The sequence below is a fragment of the Hibiscus syriacus genome, unplaced genomic scaffold, assembly GCF_006381635.1.
Source record: "Hibiscus syriacus cultivar Baekdansim isolate YM2019G1 unplaced genomic scaffold, ASM638163v2 tig00116997_pilon, whole genome shotgun sequence".
In the NCBI taxonomy this organism is placed as follows: domain Eukaryota; kingdom Viridiplantae; phylum Streptophyta; class Magnoliopsida; order Malvales; family Malvaceae; genus Hibiscus; species Hibiscus syriacus.
The window spans coordinates 516,052-540,033 of NW_024063513.1; the positions used below are offsets into that span (position 1 = coordinate 516,052).

Sequence of the window (23,982 nt, forward strand, 5' to 3'; positions counted from 1 at the left end):
GCTCGACTCATTGCTCGTTAAATTTTTGCTCGACTCGTGCTTATTTAAAAAAATTTATTACTCGACTTGATGCTCGTTAAGTTCATTGATCGTTGTTTGCCTTGTTTCTCTTGAAGTTCACAGAATTTTTTACTTTATTTTCTTAACTATATGTAAAATCTGCTAATAGTGTATAAAACTTAATATAAACATCAAATAATAATAGTAAAATATTAAAACAATGTATAGTACATTAATTAATAATTTAGTATTTTTGTTTATTAGAAAATTAATATATTAACAATTTATCATTTTTTATTAGTAAATTAGTAATTTTTTGAACGAAATAATTTTTAAGATAACTAATAAAAAATATATAAAAAAATTAATGACATGCTTTTGAACTTATCGAGTCGAGTTAGAGTTTGTTTGACTCAACTCGTTAAAGTCTCACGTCGAGCTCAGATTTGAGTCAACCTAAATTAAGTTTTTAAATTTTACCAAATTTTAATCGAATCGAATTTGAACTACTCACAACCAGCTTAACTCATTAATCACCCTTACACCTAACAATTGGATAAGAAATAAGTACATTTCAGTTAAAGGTTTTATGCTTTATTATGTGCGGCAATAAAAGGCGTGTAAAAAAGAATTTTGAGAAAAATGGTTTTAAATTGTGTTGGAAAAAAGGATGAAATAAACTTTTAAAAGTTTAATAATGATCAAATTAGAAATAATAATTTTGTTAATACCCCCATGTAGATCAAAATGTCGTAACCCAAAATGTAATGATTAAAATCAAACTTTTAAAAACCTATGACCAAAACAGAACAGACCAGAATAAAGAGCATAGTTCCTTGTAGTTTACCCAAAATAAAAAGGACAGTGGAAATGGAAGGGATAACGCCATAGAGCGGAAGAAAAATCTGAAAGGCCTAAATTCTGCGGTCATGGAGTTGGCGGGAGTAAAATCAAGTCCCAATCTCTCTACTTGGAATATCCAAACCTCACTTTGCCCTCTCTCTCTCAAAACAGATCAGATATTTTAGGTAAGACAATGCCCTTTTCTCTATCGTTCTTTCCGTTCTCATGGTCCTTCAAAGACAATGCAAACTGACCAATCTCTGATTACTTGCTCTTGATCCTCGGTTTGTTGGCTACTCTTTAATGACTTTTTTAATACTTTGCTCCATGTCTGCTTGCTGTAATAGTCTCAATTATAGTTGTATTTTAGCTGATAGTAAGTCTCCTCTTTTAGCCATAAAAATGTGACCTTTGGAGGTAGTAGGAACATTGGAAAGTTCAAGCTTTTTCCTGATGGATATATGGTGACTCGGAAGAAACGGAGAAGAAAGCAATTTGGTTTCTACGTGGTGAGAAGTTCATCTGAAATGGTGTTGGGAATAGAAATACAAAACAGCTTGTCTACCGATGAAATTTTGAGGTTCTCAAGTCGATTTCGGACCCGAATTCTGCTCTTGCTTACTTTGAGTCAGTTGCAGAGCTGCCTAATGTCGTTCACACCACTAAACTTGTAATCATATGCTTGAAGTCTTGAGAGTTCATGGAATGGTGGGAGAAATGAATTTTGTGTTTCAATTTATGCAAAAGCAAATCATCAAGAGGGATTTGAATACATACTTGACTATTTTTAAGGGTCTTGATATCAGAGGGCTTAGACAGGCACCATTTGGACTTGAAAGAATGAGGGATGCCGGGTTTATTCTGAATGCTTATTCATATAATGGATTGATCTATTTGCTGCTTCAATCTGGGTGTTTTAGGGAGGCTCTGCAGATTTATAGAAGAATGGTCTCTGAAGTCTAAAACCTAGTATTAAACTTACTCGGCACTCATGGTAGCGTCTGGGAAGAGAAGGGATACTGGAACAGTTATGGATTTGCTAGAAGATGGAGTCTTTGGGATTGAAGCCAAATGTTTACACTTTACAATATGCATTAGAGTGCTTGGTAGGGCTGGGAAAATTGACGACACATTGGTATCTTGAAGAAATGGATGATACGGGGTGCGGACCTGATGTTGTTACTTATACTGTTCTCATTGATGCCTTTGTAATGCTGGGAGACTTGATCAAGCCAAGGAAATATTCGTAAGGATGAAATCTAGCAGCCATAACCTGACAGAATAACCTACATTACTTTGTTGGACAAGTTTAGTGACCTTGGAGACTTGGACATGGTGAAAGAATTTTGGAATGAAATGGAAGCTGATGGTTATGCCCTGACGTGGTACTTGCACCATTCTTGTCGACGCTTTCTGCAAGTTGGAAATTTAGATGAGCTTTTGATATGATGGAGCATGAGAAAGCAAGGGGTCTCCCCAATCTTCATACAACACATTAATCTGTGGGCTATTGAGGCTAAATAGGGTTGATGAGGCATTGGAACTTTTCAGAATTGGAATCTCTAGGCATTAAACCTACTGCTTATACATACATACTTTCATTAACTATTATGGGAAGTCCGTGACCATGGAAAGCTCTCAACCTTTGAGAAGATGAAAGCTAGAGGAATTGTTCCTAATGTATTGCTTGCAATGCATCTTTGTATAGTCTTGCTCAAGCAGGAGGCTTCATGAAGCAAAAGCTATTTTCAACGAGCTTAAGGTAGTGGGCTTGCTCCAGATTCGTTACCTACAACATGATGATAAGTGCTACAGTAAAGTTGGGCAAGTGGATGAAGCCATTAAGTTACTCTCTGAGATGTTGGAAAATCAGTATGAACCTGATGTAATGATCATTAATTCCATGATGACATGCTTTTTAAGGCTGGCCGAGTGGACGAGGCATGGAAATGTTCCACAAAATGAAGGAAATGTCACTTGCGCCTTCAGTTGTGACCTATAACACATTAATAGCTGGATTAGAAAAGGTCAGTCCAAAAGGCGATTGAATTGTTCCAGTATGGCCAGACATGGGTGTCACCCTAACACTATAACTTTCAACATATTGCTGGATGCCTTTGCAAGAACGATGAGGCTGATTTGGCTTTGGAAATGCTGTTAAATGATGCCGAGGAACTGTTTGCCTGATTTCTGACTTATAACCTGTTATTTATGGCTTATAAGCAACAGAGTTAAGGATGCTATTTGGTCTTTCATCAGATGAAAGTTGCTTTACCCTGACTATGTGACTTTGTGCACCCTTCTTCCCGGCATTGTAAAGGATGGGCAGTTATGGATGCCTTCAAGATTACTCAGGACTTTATTTATCAAGATGGGATCTATACAAACGGGTCATTTTGGGAAGATTTAATGAGTGGGATTTTGATGGAAGCTGGAATGGATAAGGCTGTTCAATTCGCTGATACATTGGCATGCAGTAAGATCTGTAAGGATGAGTCTATATTGGTGCCTCTAATTAGAAATTTGTGTAGGCATAAAAAAATTGTTGCAAGAGAACTGTTTGCAAATTTCACAAAAATCTGGGGGTTATCGCAACACCAACAACTTATAATTTGTTAATTGATGGACTACTGAAGTCCATAACACTGAAATGGCCTGGACCTTTTTGAAGAGATGAAGAGCTTTGGTTGTTCTCCGGATATTTCTACCTATAATTTGTTGCTTGATGCTTGTGGAAGTCTGGTCATATTGATACACTCTTTGAAGTTTATGAAGAGATGACTTTTCGTGGATGCAAGCCTAATACTATTACTCAGAATATAGTCCTTTCAGGTCTTGCAAAATCAAACAACATAGAAAAGGCTATGAATATTATTATGATCTCATAAGTGGTGATTTCCGCCCGACTCCCTGTACATATGGACCTCTTATAGATGGACTACTAAAATTGGGAAGACTCGAGGATGCAAAGCAATTGTTTGAGGAGATGGAAGAATACGGATGCAAAGCTAATTGTGTTCTTTATAATATTCTTATTAATGGATAGGAAAAGCTGGTGATGTAGATACTGCTTGTGAGCTATTTAGAAGGATGGCTATGGAGGGGATAAGACCAGACTTGAAGTCCTACACCATTCTTGTAGACTGCCTCTGTTTGGTGGGAAGAGTTGATGAGCTTTGCACTATTTCGAGGAACTGAAGTTAACTGGCCTTGATCTCGATTTGGTATCTTATAACCTTATGCTTAATGGGCTTGGGAGGTCAGGTAGAATAGATGAAGCTCTCTCTCTTTTGATGAAATGCGGAATAGGGGTATAACTCCCGATCTTTACACCTATAATTCCTTGATACTCAATCTTGGGATTGTCGGAATGACGGAGCAAGCAGGGAAGTTTTATGAAGAACTACAACTTATGGGTCTTGAACCCAATGTGTTCACCTACAATGCTCTAATTCGAGGGTACAGTGTGTCTGGAAATTCAAACGACGCTTATGCAATCTACAAACAGATGATGGTTGGGGGCTGCAGTCCTAACAGGGGAACATTTGCTCAGCTTCCTAATCAATCTTGAAAGCTTAAATGTATTGATCCTTACATGCTACTCATTATACCTGGCCGGTGACCTCAGTGTACAGGGCGGAACAGGTACTTCCCTTTTTTAATGCTTCTCGTTCTGATTTAGAGATTATTGTGAACTTTTCATTTGATGTCAAACACACTGATTAAAGTGTTTAAGTTCCCTTCATATATTTCAGGTTTTGTTAGTCTTGCCGACGCTTCAAGCCTTCTAGCTGTGGCTGTTGATGTTTCCTATCCAAGTGTCATCGAGACTGAATATTTCATGTACATCATATACATGATGTTATGATGTCGTACAATGGTTTTAGTAAGTATAGATGCCATACAGAACCTTTCATCTTTGTTGCCTTCGGCTTGCATTGTGCCATTGTCTATTGCTCCACGAGTAAGGAAAATAAAATTTTAGATCATACCTTTTATTGGTGTAATATGTATATTGGAAAACATCTGTATTTTCTCCATGGTCAATCAATCGTCTTGTTCATTTCGATGCATCTGTCTTGCTAACTTCCTTTTTAAGGCGTAAAAACTTGGGGAATTTTGCTTGTAGAAAAAAGCAAAGTAAAACTGATTACTTATTGTCTATTTAATCAATACAATGCAGAGAGAAGATTTGTACGGTGTCGTTTCGCATTTAAAGTACTTGAATGTAGAAAACAACATTCTTCCGTTGCATGTTACTGCTGTGCCGTCGACATGTTTTTCAATGTTAAAAGCAAGGGGGTATAATTGTAATTGAAGCTGACTTGTTGCTGCCAACACAACAGGTCAGAAACACCATTTGAGGACATGTCAAAGGTTCTGTCTTCGGAAATAACTGCAACCCTTTCAAATAAAGAGTTGCCATTAATCTATCTCCTGCCTTTTCTGCTTCCATAATCCATACCCAAAAATCATCCAAAACTGAAATCCCAAATGGACCAAAGCCTGCACAATAGAAAAACAAAACCAAATACAAAATGAAAAGGAGAACGGGAAACATGGGTGGAAAGCAAGACGGAGAGAACGAAAGATGGATAGGTGGGAATAGACATGTTTTCAGTTGTCCTATGTAGCTCGTGATCTTTCATCATTCTCAGACTCTTCTTCCCCATTTCTACATGGGCCTTTTTGGGCTCTCACATCCTCTCTTACCAGTTTCAGAGGTGTATTATTAGTATTTTTATTGATTTTAATCTATTTCCATTCCTTCCTTTCTCTCCCCTTCCCCATTTTTTTTCTTTCTTTCTTTAGAGTACCAATTTTCATCTCATCTGAATAAATTCTTTGATTTTTTGGGTCTTGCTTTCTGTCCGAGTTTTAGTTTGTGTTGTCAAAAAGATAATAAAAACAAGGGCTTTTCCCTCTCCTTTTAATTGTGTTTACAAACTTTTTAATGGATTGTAAATTATTTGGGCAAAAATTTATCTTTTTTCTATGATATAAGGGCTTGTGAGTTTTGTTGTTGTTGTTGTTGTTGCAGAATCTACGATATAACTTCTGATAAGTTTATAAGTTTTATTATTCGGTATCAAATCTCAATTTTGATAAGAAACCATAAAAGATGAAAAGGGTTTCTCGAAATTCTCATAGGCAATATAACAGTTAATCTGTTGATGAAGAAGCCAGGGCTAGAAGAAAGCATCAAAACCTACTGCATGAGTTCTTGGAATTGCAGAAGGTTAGTCCTTTGCCTCAATTTCTCTATTTAGTTGTGCTTTATTAATCAACCAGGCTGCATTCTTTGATAATCAAATAATAAATTTCTTGTTTTGATGATATAGCCTGCGAGAATGATATTTTCTTTCTGCCCAAGATTTTTACTAGTTTCTTACTGGTGAAAAATGATAGAACTTTCCTAATTGTTGGAATGTTTATAGGTCTATATGAAATATATTGAAACTTAATTATCACAAAATATATCTAGCGAGTGTTCATAAGTTTACATGTCCAGTTATAAGGATTCTAACTGTTCGTACTTTCAGTTAGCAATTGATTATTTCGTGTCGATCACCTTCTAGGAATTTGTTTCGATGAAGAACAAATTGGAGACGGTTAACCAGATGCAAGGAACCCTTTTGAATGAAGTTCGGTATGATATATATTTCCTGAATTTATATGGACTTTTGTATGTTTTAATCAATGATCAAGAAGAAGGTTCCATGAAATAAACTTATATTCCTTTTCTCCTGAACTGTAGATTCTTGAGACAGAGGTACAACTATTTATCAATGATCAAGTCTCAAGAATATGAACTACAAGAAGATTCTGTTCAATCACAAAATCCCTACCTGCAAAGCAAAATGGCTAAGAAGCATGGTGTCAATGAATCTATTGAGAGGAGACTGAGATCTCTTCCTGATTCACATCCAAATGCGGTAATCAACATTAAATATATAGCTTCAGAACTTGTTGTGCCGTTATCTGTTGGCATATTGGAATCAATCGAATATTTTCCGTATGGCAGGTTCATGAGGAAGAGAGCGGGAGAAGTCATGTAGATGTTCAGGCGGCGTCGGGAAAATGGAAGAAGCCAAAAATGCGTTTGATCAATGGCAAAAGAGTTGGGAAGAGGAAAATCTCATGGCAAGATCAGGTGGCTTTGAAGGTCGTCTAAATGTGATAATATAATAAGTATTGTTTGCACTCGCAGGTTAGCAGGATTAACTGTCTCCCTGCTAAAACTTTTGATTGTTATTGATACAGATTAGTACTATCATTGTCTTACCCTTACTTCTTCAAAACTGTAAATCAGGGAAATTTTGCTCAGTTTGGTATTAAATGAATACATTGGATTTTGCTTATATCAGAGTCAATTTTTTAAAGTCATGCTCATGTTAACCTATGTGAAGTATTATTTTTGTTAACCCTTGATCAACATGGCAATCTGGTACTTTAAACAAAACTTCAGCCATTAAAACCAAAAAAATTGAAAGTAATCAACTATACATGTTATAACTAAAATTGTCATGGTGGTATAGCTGTGACAACCACACCACCCCAATTACATGATTGTATATTTTTAAGAAAAGGAAACAAAGCATATATATATATATTGTTTTCATGTCATTAATTCAATCCTGCTCGAAGCCATCTATAAATGCATATTCCAATATTTGAGAAATGTGTTCTCAAATCTTCTCAGAAAGAGGATTAGGTACCTCCCACCACCAGTTGCAACTATTCTCGACTTCCCTATGGAGTCGACTCAGTGTCAAGTTGATTTGAAATGGCAGGATTGCTGCTCTTCAGGTGAGGCAGATTTGATTGGTTTCTTGAACTGCACTAAGATCATGGTCATATTATCGCAACCCTCGCCATTGGCTGTTGATGGTGCTAAACATCTGTCGAGTACCCTCTCACAAATAACAGAAAGCTTGCTTTCCTGCATTGCAAGCAGTTCGTACTAAGTATACGTACATCAAAAAAGGTAAGGAATGATCAAGCAAATTTGCGTAAAGTAGGACGAAGTTAAAGAAGCTTATGCACATACAGAATGTAGTTGTTCATGAATAAAGTCTACTAGCATCTGACTTGACATGCAATCCCTGATTTAAAAAAAATGAAAAGGCATTAGACATTAAATTCAGGATCGATATCTTGTCAGTGTGAACTTCGAAGGGTATAACCATACAATTTTTGAAGTGAGATATACTAAATACTAAATTCTAATTATATTATAATCTAAATGGAAACAGCATTAGATAAATATACCAGATTCCATCACATGCCAGCACAAGAAACTCATCATCGTCACAGAGCTCAACCTAACAGCAAATTTGTAAGATGTGTAAGTTAATACTCAATGCTCCAAAGATATTTAGGATGATAAACAAATATTAGAGCGAAAATGGAAAATTTATTAGTACAGTGGTCTGGTCTGGTCATACTGCTGACAGAGAATATACTCACGGTGTTTATAGATATCAAGCAGGGCAGTAAATTACCTATAGCTCTTGAAAGATTCAAACTGCCATTGACACGTCCTGCGTGGATAAAACCACCGACCTTTAAAATCCTTTCTTTCTCTCCCTCTAGATCAGGTTTGTGCTCTCTAGAGAGATTATATGCCTACAAAAAGAAGCCACATGAGAAATAAATCAAATAAATCACTTATTCAGAGAGAAAAGAATGTTCCCTACAATGACACTTACAATTAATGCCATAGTTCAAAGTTACAATAGCCAGTCCATCCACAAATAGTCGATAACAATATTACACATTTTAGTAGCCACTCGAAATGAAACTAGCTAATTTCACCAAATTAACAGAATATTACCTGACCCTTGATATCACACAACGAGAATCACCAGCATTTGCAACAAGAAGTTGGTTGTTTCTTATAACTGCTACGCACGCTGTGCTCCCAGAAGTTGGTCCAGAAAAGTCAGAGTGAGGGCCCTGATTACAATTTTTAAAACCATACATGAATGATACATAAAATTGTTGCAATTCATTGAACAAACAAATTAATGCAGGTTGTATAACAATATTATGCAATCGCAGGCAAACCTGGATTGCACATTTATGATCCCTGCCTCACCCGAAAGGGTAAGTGCAGGTTAATCGATGCTGCATATATACACCAAATCAGATTCAAGATATAGAAATGAAGTTCTGTTCTTCGATCTTGGTTTCCATCATAATTTGTGGCAAGCACCAAATTTCAGTTCAGCATTAAGGACAATAAGGTGAGTATATTCTCTATGTTTTCATACGAACCTCCTCAAAGGCCCAGTCATCAGCTTGGTCAATACCATCAATACCCTTTGGGGACCATATCAATCCTTCAATCATGCCAGTAAACTTGTCTATTTTATCACCCAAAATAGCTAACTCTCTCCATCCTCTTTGTCCAAGCATCATCTCATCCATTCTGCGCTAAAACGTAACTCGAGTTGGAAACGCATGAAATGAACAAAGGGAAAAGGGCATTCAACAACAAAAAAGAAAGGGTGGAGGCTGGCAAGGAGGGAGCAAAGTAGGTAACGGAAGCACCATCATTTGTGGTTTCTCCTTTCATTATCTTCTCAAAGGCTTGTAAAAGCATTTAAGTCTTTGATGAAAGAATTATACAACCAGATATAAGTTTAAAGTACAATTCTTAACCAAAAAAATGGCATTGCTAAGATTACATCAGAAAATCAACAACAATGTTCTCTAGTAATGGCATATTGATAGTAAATTCGACAAGCATGGAGCATGAATGAATGCATAAGATAGAAAGGAAGGAGAAAACGAAAACAAACTGCAGCGACAGCGAGTTAAGCGCTTTGGGACAAGGTAAGGGTTCCAAGACCCATTTTTTGTTTGGATTGGACCGGGAAGAATGAAAGGGAATAAAAAGAATCAAAGTAATGGATTTTCGACATTGTTGATGGCTCAAAAGCCGGATATCAAGCTGGGCTAATTGTGGCGGCCTGATACTGCTGCAACGTGCTACTTAAACTATTGCATTAGTCTGATTAGATGATTAGTTGTTATCTTGCTTAGCTTCTTTAAATGGCAAGTAAAGAACATGCTCCTGTTTCATTTGTTAGATAACCCCTCCATTTTCAAAGTTAATTTGTTCCTGATAAGACGTGTACCTAGTGCTTATGGACATGCATACATCATTTGCTGTTTATTTAATCTCCGTCTAATGATTACCAACTTGATCAAGGCCTTAATCAATTAGGATGGACCAACTTAAAAATACACTTTCTAATTTACTTTTGTTTATGAAGTTCATTAATTACTTGAAAATTAATTTATATGCTTACTAATTAATTTTTTTTATTAAGTTATGGTGATTACAAGGAAGTATATGTTCCAAGTACAAACGATCAATTATTCTGTTGTAGTTGCTAGTGCTCGAACTCGTGACCTCAAAAATAACAATAATTACTTTAACCATCGAAGTAAATTGATTCGTACACCTACTAATTAACTTTGTTATCATACTTAAGCTCAAAAATATATATATACCACCACTAAAAAACTATCGTAATACATTGTTATAATATGGTATTATTACGTATCATTGCCAGTGGTTACATTGACTTATAAAATATTAGGGTAAACTGCTTATTTGGTCACCATCTATTATATAGTTTATGTTTTGGTCACTCAATTATTATTTTCTTAAACCATACTTAATATTACATCTTAGTTATGTTTTGATCACTTATTGTTATAAAATTAAAATTAATATGAACATTAGTATCCGAAGATAATCTCTACTAGAAAGTAGAAAGCAAATATGAGATTTATGACTCTCGACATAACGCCATGTGCCCGTGCCACACAACACAATACCAACACGAAACATCAAAGCAACTGTTGAACTTGTTATCAAAGAATACATATACTGTCGCTGACAACAGATGTATACAGTATGCAAACGTCCCATCAACTATTCTCTTTCATTTCTCTATAAAACAATAAAAAATTTACTTTGTTTGATCTTAGAACAAATTTTGTTTCTTCAAAAGCTGATTGTCTAAACAAAATCGATCCCTCTTTTTAAAGAATATTAGCTAGCTAGCTAGCTCCTCGCCTTGAAATGGAAAAGCACCAAAACGACACAGCTTCACCATCACCTGCAGCAACTACTTTCGTTCAGGCCGATGCAAACACTTTCAGGGACCTGGTCCAGAAACTTACAGGATTCACCAACGACACGGAGAAACTTCCGTTAACTTACCCTGGAAGGCATCCTTCAAAAATCTCCCTTCATGGTGAATCAACGGCCCCACGCCGTCCACCTTTCAAGCTCCAAGAACGTAGGCAACACGGTACGAGGAAGCTGGAGATCAAGCTTGGCCTCTCCACTCGACGCAACTCACCCGTTTCTCCCAGCCAAGATCTCCGGCTCGATTCAACGATTCCCAGTCCGGTGACTCCACTAGTATCCGATTCACTCTTTTACTCCAATTCTTCTGGTACCCTATCACCATCATCTCCTCCTATGGTTTCGGAGGAGGAAAAAACGATTGCAGAGAAGGGATTTTACTTGCACCCATCACCATTGAATACGCCTAGAGGAAGCCATCCACCGGAGCTCTTAACACTTTTCCCGGTTCGTCAGGAGAAACGGGATTAGGGTTTATTGATTCGTTGATCATTCGTGTGTTAAATACTTAGAAGGTGTTATAATTATTGTTGTTGTATTGTACGAGTACAGTAGTTTCATGGAACTTAATTATCGAGGTGGAAGATTAGTAATGCTTAGTTACGTTTACTTTTTTTTCATCTAATTAATATCTCATATGCTTCTCTTGTGTTCCTCTATCAAATAATATGGAGGTTTAAAACGAGATCAAATGTAATGGCAACATTGCCAACCTGAGGATGAATGGTTTTTATTATTTTTAATTAATTTGATTAAGATATATTCTTATTTACTTTAATTATATTTTATAATAATTAATTAAAACCATCGTTAATTCATAATATAAGAAATAAAGATAAAATAATAAGTGTTTTAGCTAACGTACTTATGTAATTATATATTATTTTGATTGATTAAGTCTAATTTGATTAATAATGCTATGACTTGAGATAAATAATATTTAACCATTCGAATTTTCTTTAATATAGATATTATACTTGTAACACCCCAATTTAGGGGTTAAATTTTAAGAATTATAAAGTAGTGGATTTAATTGGTATTTTGGGAGGAAAATTGAGGATTAAATTAAAAAAATTTAAAGTTGGTAGACCATTTTATAAAGTGCAATAAATTCAGTGACTAAACCCATGATTTACCCAATTTTCTTTTAGAGAGAATTTTAACATCTTCTCCCGTATGTTTATGCATAGGGTTTTCATCATTTTTTTTCTTTCATCAACTCTCCTTTCAACTCCGATCTACTCGTCGTTTGACCTTCGATCGACGAACCGAAATCATCATCGTGTTCGTTGTCGACCGAGGAACAAAATCCCTCAAATATTTCTTCGTGAATCGTCGTCGTTCGTCGTTAATTTCAATCGGAAGTATTATTGGTTTTAACTCGATTTTCGTTGGTTTTTCGTCGATTCACGACGGCCATCCGTTTTCGACACCTCCCACACCATCCTGTTCCTTGTGTCGTTTCGCATCCACCGGTGTCCTCCGTTTCTCCGTCGTCGCCGGTGCGTGGAGGGGTGAGAAAGTCAAAGTTTCCGACGTTTTGGAATCTAGCTCTCTGTCGTTCAAAATTGTGAACCGATCTTGATAAGTGTCTCAAAATGCCTTAAAATATTTTTTAAGAATTTTTCTGAAAATTTTTCGATATTGTATCACTGTTCACGCGCCGCACGCGGAGTGGGCATCGTATGGGTGATAATTTTGTAATTAATTTATGTTTGGGTGCTATTTGTGTAAAATTTAGGTGTTAGTTTAGTAAATATTTGCAGAATGTGGCTAATTTGGTAATTAATTTCTGTTAGGGTGATATTTGTGTAAAATGGTCGAAGGTTGATTGTTCATGCGTTGACCACTATTGACCAAAACTTTGACCGGCTTTGACCGGGTACTAAACGACCTTTGACTTTGACCGAGTATACTTATCCTGATATTTTTCAGCGTTCCAAATCCGATTCCGCAGTCCGTTTTTCGAAATTCGGACTCGAAGGCCTCGAAATGCCAGTCAAACCCGTTGACTTTGATTTTGACCGAAAATTCCAAATTTTAAAAAAATTATATTTTATTCTTTCGACGTCCTGAATCCGAATCCGAAGTCCGTTTTGCTAAATTCGAAACCGGTAAGTTGGTTTTAACTGATTTATCATCCGATTCGATCCGTTTATCTCAATTAAGCTTTGTTTCTGATATAATCTTTGTTGATATGGATACGAGGAATTATTGGAAGATGATTTCAAGATTGAGGGTGTTCCAATGGAATTTAATGGTCGATCAATATTGCACGGAAATCTAGGTAATACTTTACTACCTCTTTATGCTTATTGGAATATGTTGATATTGGTAAATGCATGAATAAGATAATGTTGGTCACTTTTGTGGAGTTGATTAGTTTTTACACTTGATCTGAATACGGTAAAAAGGTTCAGTAACTAATTATGGTTCATATGACTTTTATATGGAACTGGGGAATTGTTAGAATTAAAATTACAAGTTCTATGTTTAGTGATAAAGGAATCAGTTTAGATCTGTAACATATAATTTATTTCATCAAAGGTATTTGGATGGAAAATTATGAGAATATTCTGATAGGATAAAATTACGAAAATACCCTTATGTTGTAGGATGACAAGAATTGTCCCTGGAAGTTGGTTAATAATTCTGAAAAGACATATTGATCCGATATAAATATTTATGTGCATAAGCAATTAATCATAGGATCTCTAAATTATATTATTTTTGTTAAGAGTTAATAGCGAAATTATCTGATTAAGAAATTACGGAAATGCCCTTGAGAGGTAAAATAGTCCGAGTTGACCCTGAATGAGAAAGTACTTTAAATATGTGTACTTAACTTGATTAAGTACGAAATTGTTTGTTAAGATTATGACTTAGTGCAGAAAAATTCATGATATTCCGTTTGTAAAATCTAAGAAGGCACTTGACCCGAAAATATTCGAGTAATGAGTAAATACCTGAAGAATAATTTATCGGTGGTATTATGCTGTCAGAATTGTTCAAAAGAACTTAAATAAATTATAAGATTGAATTTAATAATAAGATGGGACGGAAGAAAATGATTAGAATACACTGAATTTATAGAATGACCAAAATACCCCTGTAATGGAAATGATCCAAGAATACCACCAAGCTCAGGAATGATTGGATATCCTCGAGCTCTGAAATGAATGGAATAAAACTGAACACTAAAATTACCAAAATACCCTTATAGTCTATATTAAGTAAATGTCTTGGAGTCTTGGATTGATTAAGGAATCCAAATAAGCATAAGTGTGAGACTACCTTTAAAAGTTATGGAACACAACTTAAGTGAGCCAATCAACCCTAAAGCTATGTCAATACATGAATGGCATAGATATTACTGGAATACGTGTTCGTCTTCTCAAGTTGGCTTTATGATAAATTTTGGAAATATTCAGCTCAGCTCAACTCTAGATCGCATTCAGTACTAAGAATTGGACGTTTGTTCGACAAATCAACCATGAAGACCAAATTGAATGGATCGGAAGTACAATATGTATATGAAATTAGGAACGTTTGAATTACTCTGGAAAATCCCGAAGTAACTGGTATGAACTTGAATGCTAAATGAACTAAGTAACCTCAATGACTAGGATTAAGTAAGTGATTAGGATAAGCCTGGAAATTCGGATGAACTTACATGATGTATCATCCCTATGGATTATGAACCACAAATCAAGTATATCAGTATTTCATGATATCGTGGAAGCGTGAAAAGGAAATAAAGACCATTAGAGTATTTGTTCGTCTCCTTAAGATATGTTCAGTGATGACTCAAAAGTTGATTTACGGACAATAATTGTTGGTATTAAAGAGTGAATACCTGGTAGGACAACGAATGGACCGATCAACATGCATTAGTTTTAGGAGTTGTTAAACTTAAGTTATTTCAATAATCCGATAAATCGACGCATACTATAAATGTCCTGAATCTTCATTTCTTCCTTATCAGCTCAAGTTATATTCTGAATAACTGATGATTCCGTTAGTTATTGAACTATTCTTATAGTGATTCTAAATACTGACATTCTATCGGTAAACTGAAGATCCTTGTTTCTCTCTCCAATAAGATTATACAGTATCTCTGAAGAATATCTGATAAATATTTTGATTCTCTAGTGTGTTCCACATATACTACATGACAGTTTTATATGTTTCAAATGAGTTTAACGAAAGTATTGATTTACTGGTTTATGAACCATGTCAATATGGTATGTGATCACCGATTACGGTTTTCATCGAAAAGTATGAATTGTACATGATTTATGAAATAATGGAATTTACTGGTTTATGAATTATGGTTACCTGAAATGAGTTATCTGGTTTCATGTTTTCACTGGAAAATATGAATTGTTCCTGATTTATGGAATCATGGAATTTAGTAGGTGTGCAGGTAGGTGTAAGGTTATGTGGAACCTACACGTTATGGAGTGTTGGTTGGAGGGAATAATATGATTTTTTATAAACATTTTATGGGAGGGTGTTGTTGGAGGAAGTTATCGTTACTACAGGCTCCTCTGCTTTGTGCTCAGGGTAAGTCCTTACTTGGTGTGTAGGTGGGTGTATGGTTCTGGGGAACCTACACATTATGGAGAGTTTGGTTGGAGGGATTAATATGGTTTTTGAATAAAAATATGTTTTTAAACTACTACTGTTTAAAAAGAAAAGATTTGTATCTCTTCACTAGTTTTATGGGAACACACTAAATAACTTATTCTGATCTCCTAAACTCAGTCATCCGAAATATTTCTCTAAACTGAAAGCTCACTATCTGATACTACCTGAAATATCAGTAGGATCTCTGCTCAACATAAAGGTTTGTAGATGTCTGATCCGATAAGGAAATATATGTTTATCTGTATCTGCACGTTCTTCAGCATTATCTGGTAGTTTTGTATTACTGAGCTTCTCGAAGCTCACTCTATTACTCAACATTTCAGGTTAAAAGAATTGTATCTGTGTAACTATCGTCATCAGTATGGAAGTTCTTCCGGCGTTGCTTCCAAAGAATGATACATATGATTAGGGGCATGTAATTGTATTTTGTTTTATATATAAGTCTTAAAATCTATTTTATTTCTGAATACTGATAAATGATTTTATAAGTTTACGTTTTGATAAAAAGATTTAAATTTTCCGCTATTTTTACAGTAGGTCGCTCCAGTGACCCTAATGTGACTTCCCGGATCGAATCGGGTTACCCGCATCGGTCTGAATTACCATACTAAAAAATTATATATATTATCTATTGACGCGGTTTCCAGTTGCTTCGCATTATTTGCGTTGAATTTCCAAGCAATTATGTTTGGTCTCGTATTTTCCATATGTTGGTCATAACCTTTGTGAAAACACATTTGGCATTAATTATTTTTCGCACCATATCCTTGGCTAGTAATTGCTACGACCTCAAAATTAAGACGTTTGGATCTTTTTGGACTCAAAGCTTTGGCGTAACTGGGTTGGTTTAATGCTTCGTCTACAGTCTACTAATTCACATCTGGGCAACGTCAAATTTACGTGACCCCAAATGATTAGACATTCCATTTCGTGTTGCTTCCATTCTCAATTAAAACATCGAAACCCGGTCAATAAAGCAACAAACCGAGTCTTGTATTTCACTTTGACGCATAAATTACGGTCAATCTTGACGGAGACCGTTCTTATGTTTAGCGTTAGGGATAGTAAACGGGCGGGTGTAGATACCTCTGTATCATCACGGTAGTAGATTCTCAAATTTATTATCTAACTAGATACCAATCATTCATTTTGTATTTGTCTATATTCGTTAATACTCGTTGGTAGTAACCTCACAATTTACGTAAACAACAAAATATATAACTACAATCATTAATAAACATAATAAAATAAATCAAGAATTAATTGAGTTTATACTATAATATTTGGTTAAATTATAAGTAATGTCTTGTAAAATCTAAAGATTTATAGAATAGTCTCTGAAATCATACATAAATTCATAATGGTCCAAAATTTATATTGTAGGTAATTAGTGGAACGGAGGATGCCAAGCGGTTAAGGTTTTGAATCCATTACCTACCCGATACCCACGACAAGTATGACTTTTTACATTCACACCCACCCACTACCCATCAAACTTATATCCATTTCCACCCTAATCGGAGCGGGTGCGTTAAGAAATCCATTGTATCCTTCTTTCATCCCTATTTAGTGTCCACATATAATTGTTGAATTAAACATTTCTAAAATATTTCAAATAATATTATATCTACATAATCCTATTGTCAAAAATAATTTGATATTCGATGAACTAAACATTTTCTAAATATTTATTGCGTTAAAGCAAAAGAAAACAAAAAAAATTTCCTCTATCGTTAAAACGCAAAACTAATCCACATTCTCAAGTACCCCGTACGACACTCATGACTTCGTCGTCAACGTGATTGTGCGTTGCCTTATTTTGGACCCCAGAGTTTTGTAATGATCTGAAGCAATTATATGCTGACGCTAAACACATTTTAAGATGATGTGTGTTTCACCCCCAAAAAAAAGTCAAGCAATACATCAAAATGTGCCACATAAGGAGAAACCCCATGATTGTGAACTCGACACTTCTTAACTTGAAATTGTCAATTGGACAATACACTTTGATCATTCCCCCTTGTAATGATTGGCCTTTGAAATTTGTCAATGGTAGTGGATTGGAGAGCACTCCCACACTTGGCTTTTTGTGGAAGAAAGAAATTCCAAGTGTCCCAGGAAAACAAACTTATATATATATATATATATTCCAATTCCGATATATACGAGTAATGTTTGTCGTCTTTCTATGTACAAGGTACCTGTAACATGTCTAGAGCCTATTCCATAAATCATTTAGGTTTAAAAATATATTTGGTATATTACTAAAGAATTATAATTTTATTTCTTATTTTAATATTTTTCATAGTTATTGGTGATATAATAATATAAAATAATGTCAATGATAATGTCATCGTGATATATTTTTTTTATAAAATTAAAATAAAGAAGAAAATTAGAAATCTTATAATTGATGGCTTAAAATTCCTAAAATTTTATTTTTCATCTTAAATATCTAAAATACGAATCTTAGTTTAAAGTTTTACGTTTCATAATAAAATATTATTATAATAAATAAAAGTCATCAATAATATTGCACCAATTGAAAAGCTTGTTTCAATAGTAAATATAAATAATTTTATAAAAGAAATTCTCTACTCAAATTGAGTATAAAAATGAAGAGGGAAAATCAACAAAAAAAAGTGTGAGTATCGTAATTTTATACTAAAAAATAAAATTTCATCTCATAATAAAATGAAGACTATATTGATGGTTTAAATAAAAAAAATGAGTACAACTAAAATAATCCATTAAAAAATCAATATGACCAGTCTACTAATTTTTAAAAAATGTTTTTATTGCTATTTTATATATATTTATGACTCTGATTTTAAAGTTTTCTCTTAAAAAATACGAACCAACTTACATACTGATTAAATGAATATAATTAGCTTAATTTAATAAAAAAATCTCTTAAAAAACAGACGATGATATCATTATTAACCTATAATATAATTTTGTGTTAACATGTGATAATTATAGTTGAGTAAAAAACTCTAGCCGTTTTATTCATCCTCCTTTTTTTCTTCTTCTTTTTATAATTTGTATCAATTTTATTAATCAATTTAATTTTTCTTCTTTAATTTTGTTTAACCGACGGCAGCATTTGTTTTAATGTTGGTTACCGCCAGCCGATTATCTTTTTTTTTAATTTTTTTAATAAGAATAATTATATTTTTGTGACATTTTCTCTACATTTATGACATGTTTATCTATTTCATTGTGCATGTTTTTCTCTAATTTTTTGGTAGTTTACGATTTTTTGTCGTTGTTTTTGTTATCTTTTTTCTCAGGGTTTGATTTAACATCCTCAGACTGATTAAAATGACGCTTATTTGTTATCATGATGATCTTCCCTGTTTATGACTCTCAGATTGATTTAGATACGCGTTTTGCGTTCGTTGATAGTTTTCTCACGTCGCTTGACTTTGATTTACGATTTGTCGGTGGTCTTTCAGTAGATTCATCCCCTATTGTGATTTGTTTACCGATGTAATCACATTTGTTCGTATCTTATTTTAATTTGAGTTTTTGGTTATATTTTTTAACATTTTTCTTCTTTAGTCCTTATGTGATATAGGTAGCTAGTTTGTCTCAATAGTAATAGGAAAATGTCATAATTATATTTTAAGTTTATAGTTATACTTGTAAATCTTTATTGTAATTTTGCATATTTTCTATTTTTAATAAAACTAACGACTTTCTATAAAAAAATGTTAACATGTGATATAATTTTGGGTAAAATACACAAATGGTCCCCCGACTATAGGGTATTATTTTATTAAGTTTCCTGACTATTGAAAGTTATAAGATGGTCCTCTGACTATAGAATGTTGCTTTGTTAAGTCTATTGACTATTAAAAGTTATAACACAACTATTCATTATGTTCCAAACTCGTCATTTTCCGTTAAAAAATGGACAGTTGTCTAAGTTGGACATTAACATGATAACTGAGATATGATAGTCGCTTGAGATTATGGATCAAATTTTATCATATCACAGTCAACATGTTAACTGTCAGCTCAAAATGTAATCAATTTTTACAGAAAATAACAAGTTTTTGGAACATAATGATAGTTGGATGATCGTTTTGTAACTTTTAATAGTTGAATGACTCAAGAAAACAACACTCTACAGTTAAAGGACCATTTTATAACTTTTAATAGTCGATGGACTTAATAAAGCAAAACCTTATAGTCAAGGGACCATTTATATACTTCATCTTGTAATTTTATGTTTACATGTTATATATATATACACAAACAAATTAATCCTAGTAATCCCAAAATAGATGATGAGTAACGAGGATGAAAGATATCAAATAATTCAACCTAAACACCTCTTAATTATTTTTTTCCTTCTAGATGTTTTGTGGTCGAACAATAACATGAGACATTACTTAAGTGATATTAAGTTGTTTACCACTTAAACCAATCCCACTGATAACTCCTCGCTATTCTATTGTAATTATCATCTTAATTTCTTAAATATATAATTTCCAATTAACATAATTCTATTGTATTTTTTTTAAATCACAATATTCCCCTAAATCTACCCAAAACTGTTACAATTATTACAAACAGTGTAGGCAAGACCTATAGAGTATACTCATATACACTGATGCCGCAAACAGCACAGAAATGAATGTTAATAGCATCTAATCTGTTGATCTTTGTACTGGAAAATTTCAGTATACTCTTCCCAAATTTGCATCCTGCTTGATACTTGAGATGTAAAAATGTGTTTAGCTCCTTTCTTGCCAGATAGGGTAGACCATAGCAAACCAAGTAGGCTTCAAAATTAGTGAAATAAGGTTTATCTCCCTTCCCCCGGTTTTACAATGTTTTGTTTTGATTAATCCGAACTGATCTGGGTCACACATTTAATTTAGGTGAGTGAGTGTCCCAATGAATATTTTTTGCATATAGAAGAATTCGAACTCAAAACTTACTCAAACAATATCAAATTGCTTATCACTTTAATCAACTCCGTTAAAAGATTTCTCTGATTCAGTTTTGGATTCAAACCATAATGAAACAAAGATGAAAATTTTCTAAATAAGTGATTGCAAACCTAGATAATTTCATTCCAAATAAAATAGCATTAGAAAATAAGTGATTTCTAGATTCATCGCCACTTCTAAACACGAAGCATCTATCATCAATTACCGCGTCTCTTTTAATGAGTTTGTTTATCAAATTTATTTTTCATATATCTAAATTATTAGAATAATAGGCCGCATAATAATTAAAATTTAATTTACACATTTTAAATATATTCAATGTCAGATTTAAACTGTCGTTTAATTCTAAAATTAGTGGCTGGACTAAAAGAAGGATCTGGTTGAAATAATATTAACTACTTGAGGATTCGATTAGAAATTGAAGTTTGAGAATAATATTAGGATTTGTGGATGACTAGGGAGTTAAACCCTTAATTTAAACAATTTGGAATGAAGTAGACAACTAATTAAAAACAAAGTCCGAAATCAAATCGGCGTAGCAGCCAAAGGCAAATACGAAACCCAGAAACAACAACAGAAAATAAAAAGAAAAGAATAAAGAAAGATGGAGAAAGGGAAAGGAGTTATGGGGTCCGGCCGAAGATGGGCTGTTGATTTCTCCGATAATTCCACCGCTCTTTCGTCCCGTGACATCCGCGATCCCCCCGGCTTCACTCGTGCCTCTGTGGATCAGGTTTCCCTTCCTTCCTTTTTTTTTGGGTTTAATTTCTTAAATAAATGCATTAACTTTCAGTTTTTATTAGGTTTAACTTTGTATTTTGGCAGGACGATTCGACTGTGAGTCGCCAAAAGAAGGATGCTGAATCCAATTGGAAAGCTCAGGTATGTTTTTTTTTTTTTTAAATCATGCCTTCTGTTTTAATTTTCCCGATACGAGAAAAGTAAGGAGATGCTTAACTAACGATTGAAACTGATTTTCTTTTGGATCCTAAAGACTTGAAGTTTTCAAATTTGTTGTGATTTAACTATGAACGTAGATGAAAACAATGGATTTAAGTGAGAAATTTCCATTGCAAATCGTGAACAACCGTAATGGATGTTTAGGCTAATAAATTCATATTGAGTTTCAGCATCTGGGTTTTTTCTAGTTATACGTAGGGGCTTTGTTGGTAGATGTGATTGCCTCATATATGATAACTGTTTCTGCATTACCGGTCCCCTGTTTACAATATTTATAGCCAATGCTATCTTCTTCTCTTCGTGCATGATTGAGGGTTTGTATTTGGTTTAGGTCTAGTGATCGTCTGATGCACATACAACACTTAACCTTTTAGCTGGTTTAGGAGTTCCTTTAGGTAAGAGTTCAGTTTTTGCGGTTAGTTTCATAGGTAAGAGTAAGACCAGATATGTTAGTATAAGATGTAGCCGATCAAAATATGTTGTTTAAGATGATATTTCTTTTATGTTGAACAGAAAGCTTGGGAAGTGGCACAAGCACCATTCAAGAATTTGCTAATGATGGGCTTCATGATGTGGATGGCTGGAAATACAGTGCACCTCTTTAGCATTGGTATCACTTTTTCTGCACTTTGGCAGCCTATTAGTGCTCTTCAAGGTGTTGGGAAGGGTATGTGGCCTCTTACTACTAATTTTTCTCTTATCCTGTATTGTTACCTTACTGTTTTCGTTCCCTGTGTTCTTTGTGCTGCGTGATTTGCTCTATTTAGTTTTGAGTGGTTCGATTGTCGAAAGAGAAAAGAATAAGGTGGGTAAGAATAAAAGATGCCCTAACCAATAATGAAATAATTAACCCATTAATAATTGTATGTGGTCCTAATGAATGCCACTTAAGCATCCAAAAGAAACCTATCTAGTATTCTTCTATAGAGCTTCATTGTTTTTGCTCCATAGTTCATATATGATTTGCATCTCTTCCTTTCTGTCTAGGCTCAATAGCCAATTTTCTTCTTGAAAGGTGTTTAAGATGCATATGAAAGACGATCTAAAAATGTTACGGTTGTGCCAAAATGCCACCTATTGCTTGGGATGTTATGGTCTGCAATTTCCATTTCTATATTGATTCATCCGAACTTCACTTTGATTTTGCTTTTGCAGTTTTTGAGCCTTATAAAGACGGTAAAGTAGAACTTCTTGGGCCTAAGTTGCTTTTCATTGCACTTAATTTGGGTGGTTTAGCACTTGGTGTTTGGAAGGTGAGGTGCAATTTCCTTTTTCTTAAAGTTCCTAACGATGTTCCCCTTTGAAGATTATTGAACAGAAAGAAAGGGAACAAAACCTAAGTTATCTATCATTGTGCATTTTGTTTGCTTGATTATATTTTTGTTTTGACAGCTTAACACTTTGGGGCTTCTTCCAACACATGCATCGGATTGGGTGTCATCCTTACCCCCCGCTCAGGTTGATCAGTTTTTCCTTTTCCCTTGATTTAAAGTTTCAGTTGAGTTCTTTTTCCTATGGAATAATGAAAATTTTCATCTGATCATGGAACATGTGATGCCTCTGGATTTAGCAGATAAGCCCGTCTTTTTGCTATAGATGGTGTTATATGGAACCTTTTCACTAAATCTTGCTTTAAATTGATAAAAATTTCAGGAGGTAGAGTATTCGGGTGGAGGCATTCCACTATAATGACATGTTTGTTCATATTTGGTTCTGTGATCAATTTCTGGAGGTGATGAGAGGACATAAGAAAGGCTAGTGGGACTTTTTTCTTTTGAAGATGGAGAACACTTTCAGATTTTTTTTATCTTAAATTTTATGAAACATGTAACTGTATTGATTACGAACATGGGTTTATTTTATTTTGTGACTAGAGAATGAATTAACATAAAAGTCTAAAATTATGTCTTAATATAAAATTAAGTGTCTGAATTTTGTCTCGAAAAACGTTTTAATGTTTAAAGAATTTTTCATTAAAATTAGATATCTAAGATTTTCATTTGAGCACTTTTAGGTGTATCGATCAAGTGACACTAGTTAAGTTTTGGTAATTTTGAGAACTTGTTTTAAAATTAAAAAAATAAAAATATTTTTTATTAAAAAAACAGTGAACCCCGTGTGCCAAGGGCCCCCCACAACACATCACGCACCTTTCTTCTCCCACCTTTCTCAAGTACACCTTTCTCCCTTCCATGGTTGTCGACGGTCGGCCATGATCGTCACCGTTATTGTTGTTAGGATTGATGTTGACTTTTGATAAACTTCCGTTGATATTTCTTCGTAAATTGTCATTGTTTGTCATGAAGAAACGTTTGAAGGTTCGTCGAATTTTAAGCAATGTTGTTGTTTTTCGTCGATTTCGGTCGATTTTGACGTTTATATGTCACACCATCA

The 23,982-nt window shown here is 34.2% G+C and overlaps 3 protein-coding genes and 2 pseudogenes across 3 annotated transcripts; 4 read left to right on the top strand and 1 right to left on the bottom strand.

Moving 5' to 3' along the window:
- The first annotated feature begins 874 nt into the window (after positions 1 to 874).
- LOC120194443 lies at positions 875 to 4,797 on the top strand (annotated as a pseudogene).
- A 1,092-nt stretch (positions 4,798 to 5,889) lies between these two features.
- LOC120193951 lies at positions 5,890 to 7,173 on the top strand. Its single transcript, XM_039196371.1, has 4 exons — positions 5,890 to 6,082; positions 6,423 to 6,493; positions 6,602 to 6,779; positions 6,869 to 7,173. The coding sequence occupies exons 2-4, from the start codon at positions 6,435 to 6,437 to the stop codon at positions 7,016 to 7,018; spliced, it is 387 nt and encodes a 128-aa protein (XP_039052302.1). The 5' UTR covers positions 5,890 to 6,082; positions 6,423 to 6,434; the 3' UTR covers positions 7,019 to 7,173.
- A 269-nt stretch (positions 7,174 to 7,442) lies between these two features.
- Positions 7,443 to 9,291, bottom strand: LOC120193841 (annotated as a pseudogene).
- Positions 9,292 to 10,875: 1,584 nt separating this feature from the next.
- On the top strand, positions 10,876 to 11,569 carry LOC120194144 (VQ motif-containing protein 33-like). The gene has a single exon (XM_039196533.1). It carries the CDS (start codon positions 10,946 to 10,948, stop codon positions 11,483 to 11,485), a length of 540 nt encoding a protein of 179 aa, XP_039052464.1. The 5' UTR covers positions 10,876 to 10,945; the 3' UTR covers positions 11,486 to 11,569.
- A 9,663-nt stretch (positions 11,570 to 21,232) lies between these two features.
- LOC120194535 (ER membrane protein complex subunit 4-like) lies at positions 21,233 to 23,450 on the top strand. The gene is made up of 6 exons (XM_039196811.1): positions 21,233 to 21,361; positions 21,454 to 21,510; positions 22,102 to 22,255; positions 22,744 to 22,841; positions 22,981 to 23,046; positions 23,242 to 23,450. The coding sequence occupies exons 1-6, from the start codon at positions 21,233 to 21,235 to the stop codon at positions 23,275 to 23,277; spliced, it is 540 nt and encodes a 179-aa protein (XP_039052742.1). The 3' UTR covers positions 23,278 to 23,450.
- The last annotated feature ends 532 nt before the right edge of the window (positions 23,451 to 23,982 follow it).

What these genes read in the sequence shown, in the direction of transcription:
- LOC120194535 (XM_039196811.1), top strand. Translation starts at nt 21,233, where the DNA reads ATGGAGAAAGGGAAAGGAGTTATGGGGTCCGGCCGAAGATGGGCTGTT. An exon ending in CTCGTGCCTCTGTGGATCAG is followed by an intron (nt 21,362 to 21,453) that starts GTTTCCCTTCCT and finishes GTATTTTGGCAG; the next exon opens with GACGATTCGACTGTGAGTCG. An exon ending in AATCCAATTGGAAAGCTCAG is followed by an intron (nt 21,511 to 22,101) that starts GTATGTTTTTTT and finishes TATGTTGAACAG; the next exon opens with AAAGCTTGGGAAGTGGCACA.
- LOC120193951 (XM_039196371.1), top strand. Translation starts at nt 6,435, where the DNA reads ATGAAGAACAAATTGGAGACGGTTAACCAGATGCAAGGAACCCTTTTG. An exon ending in ACCCTTTTGAATGAAGTTCG is followed by an intron (nt 6,494 to 6,601) that starts GTATGATATATA and finishes CCTGAACTGTAG; the next exon opens with ATTCTTGAGACAGAGGTACA. An exon ending in CTGATTCACATCCAAATGCG is followed by an intron (nt 6,780 to 6,868) that starts GTAATCAACATT and finishes TCCGTATGGCAG; the next exon opens with GTTCATGAGGAAGAGAGCGG.
- LOC120194144 (XM_039196533.1), top strand. Translation starts at nt 10,946, where the DNA reads ATGGAAAAGCACCAAAACGACACAGCTTCACCATCACCTGCAGCAACT.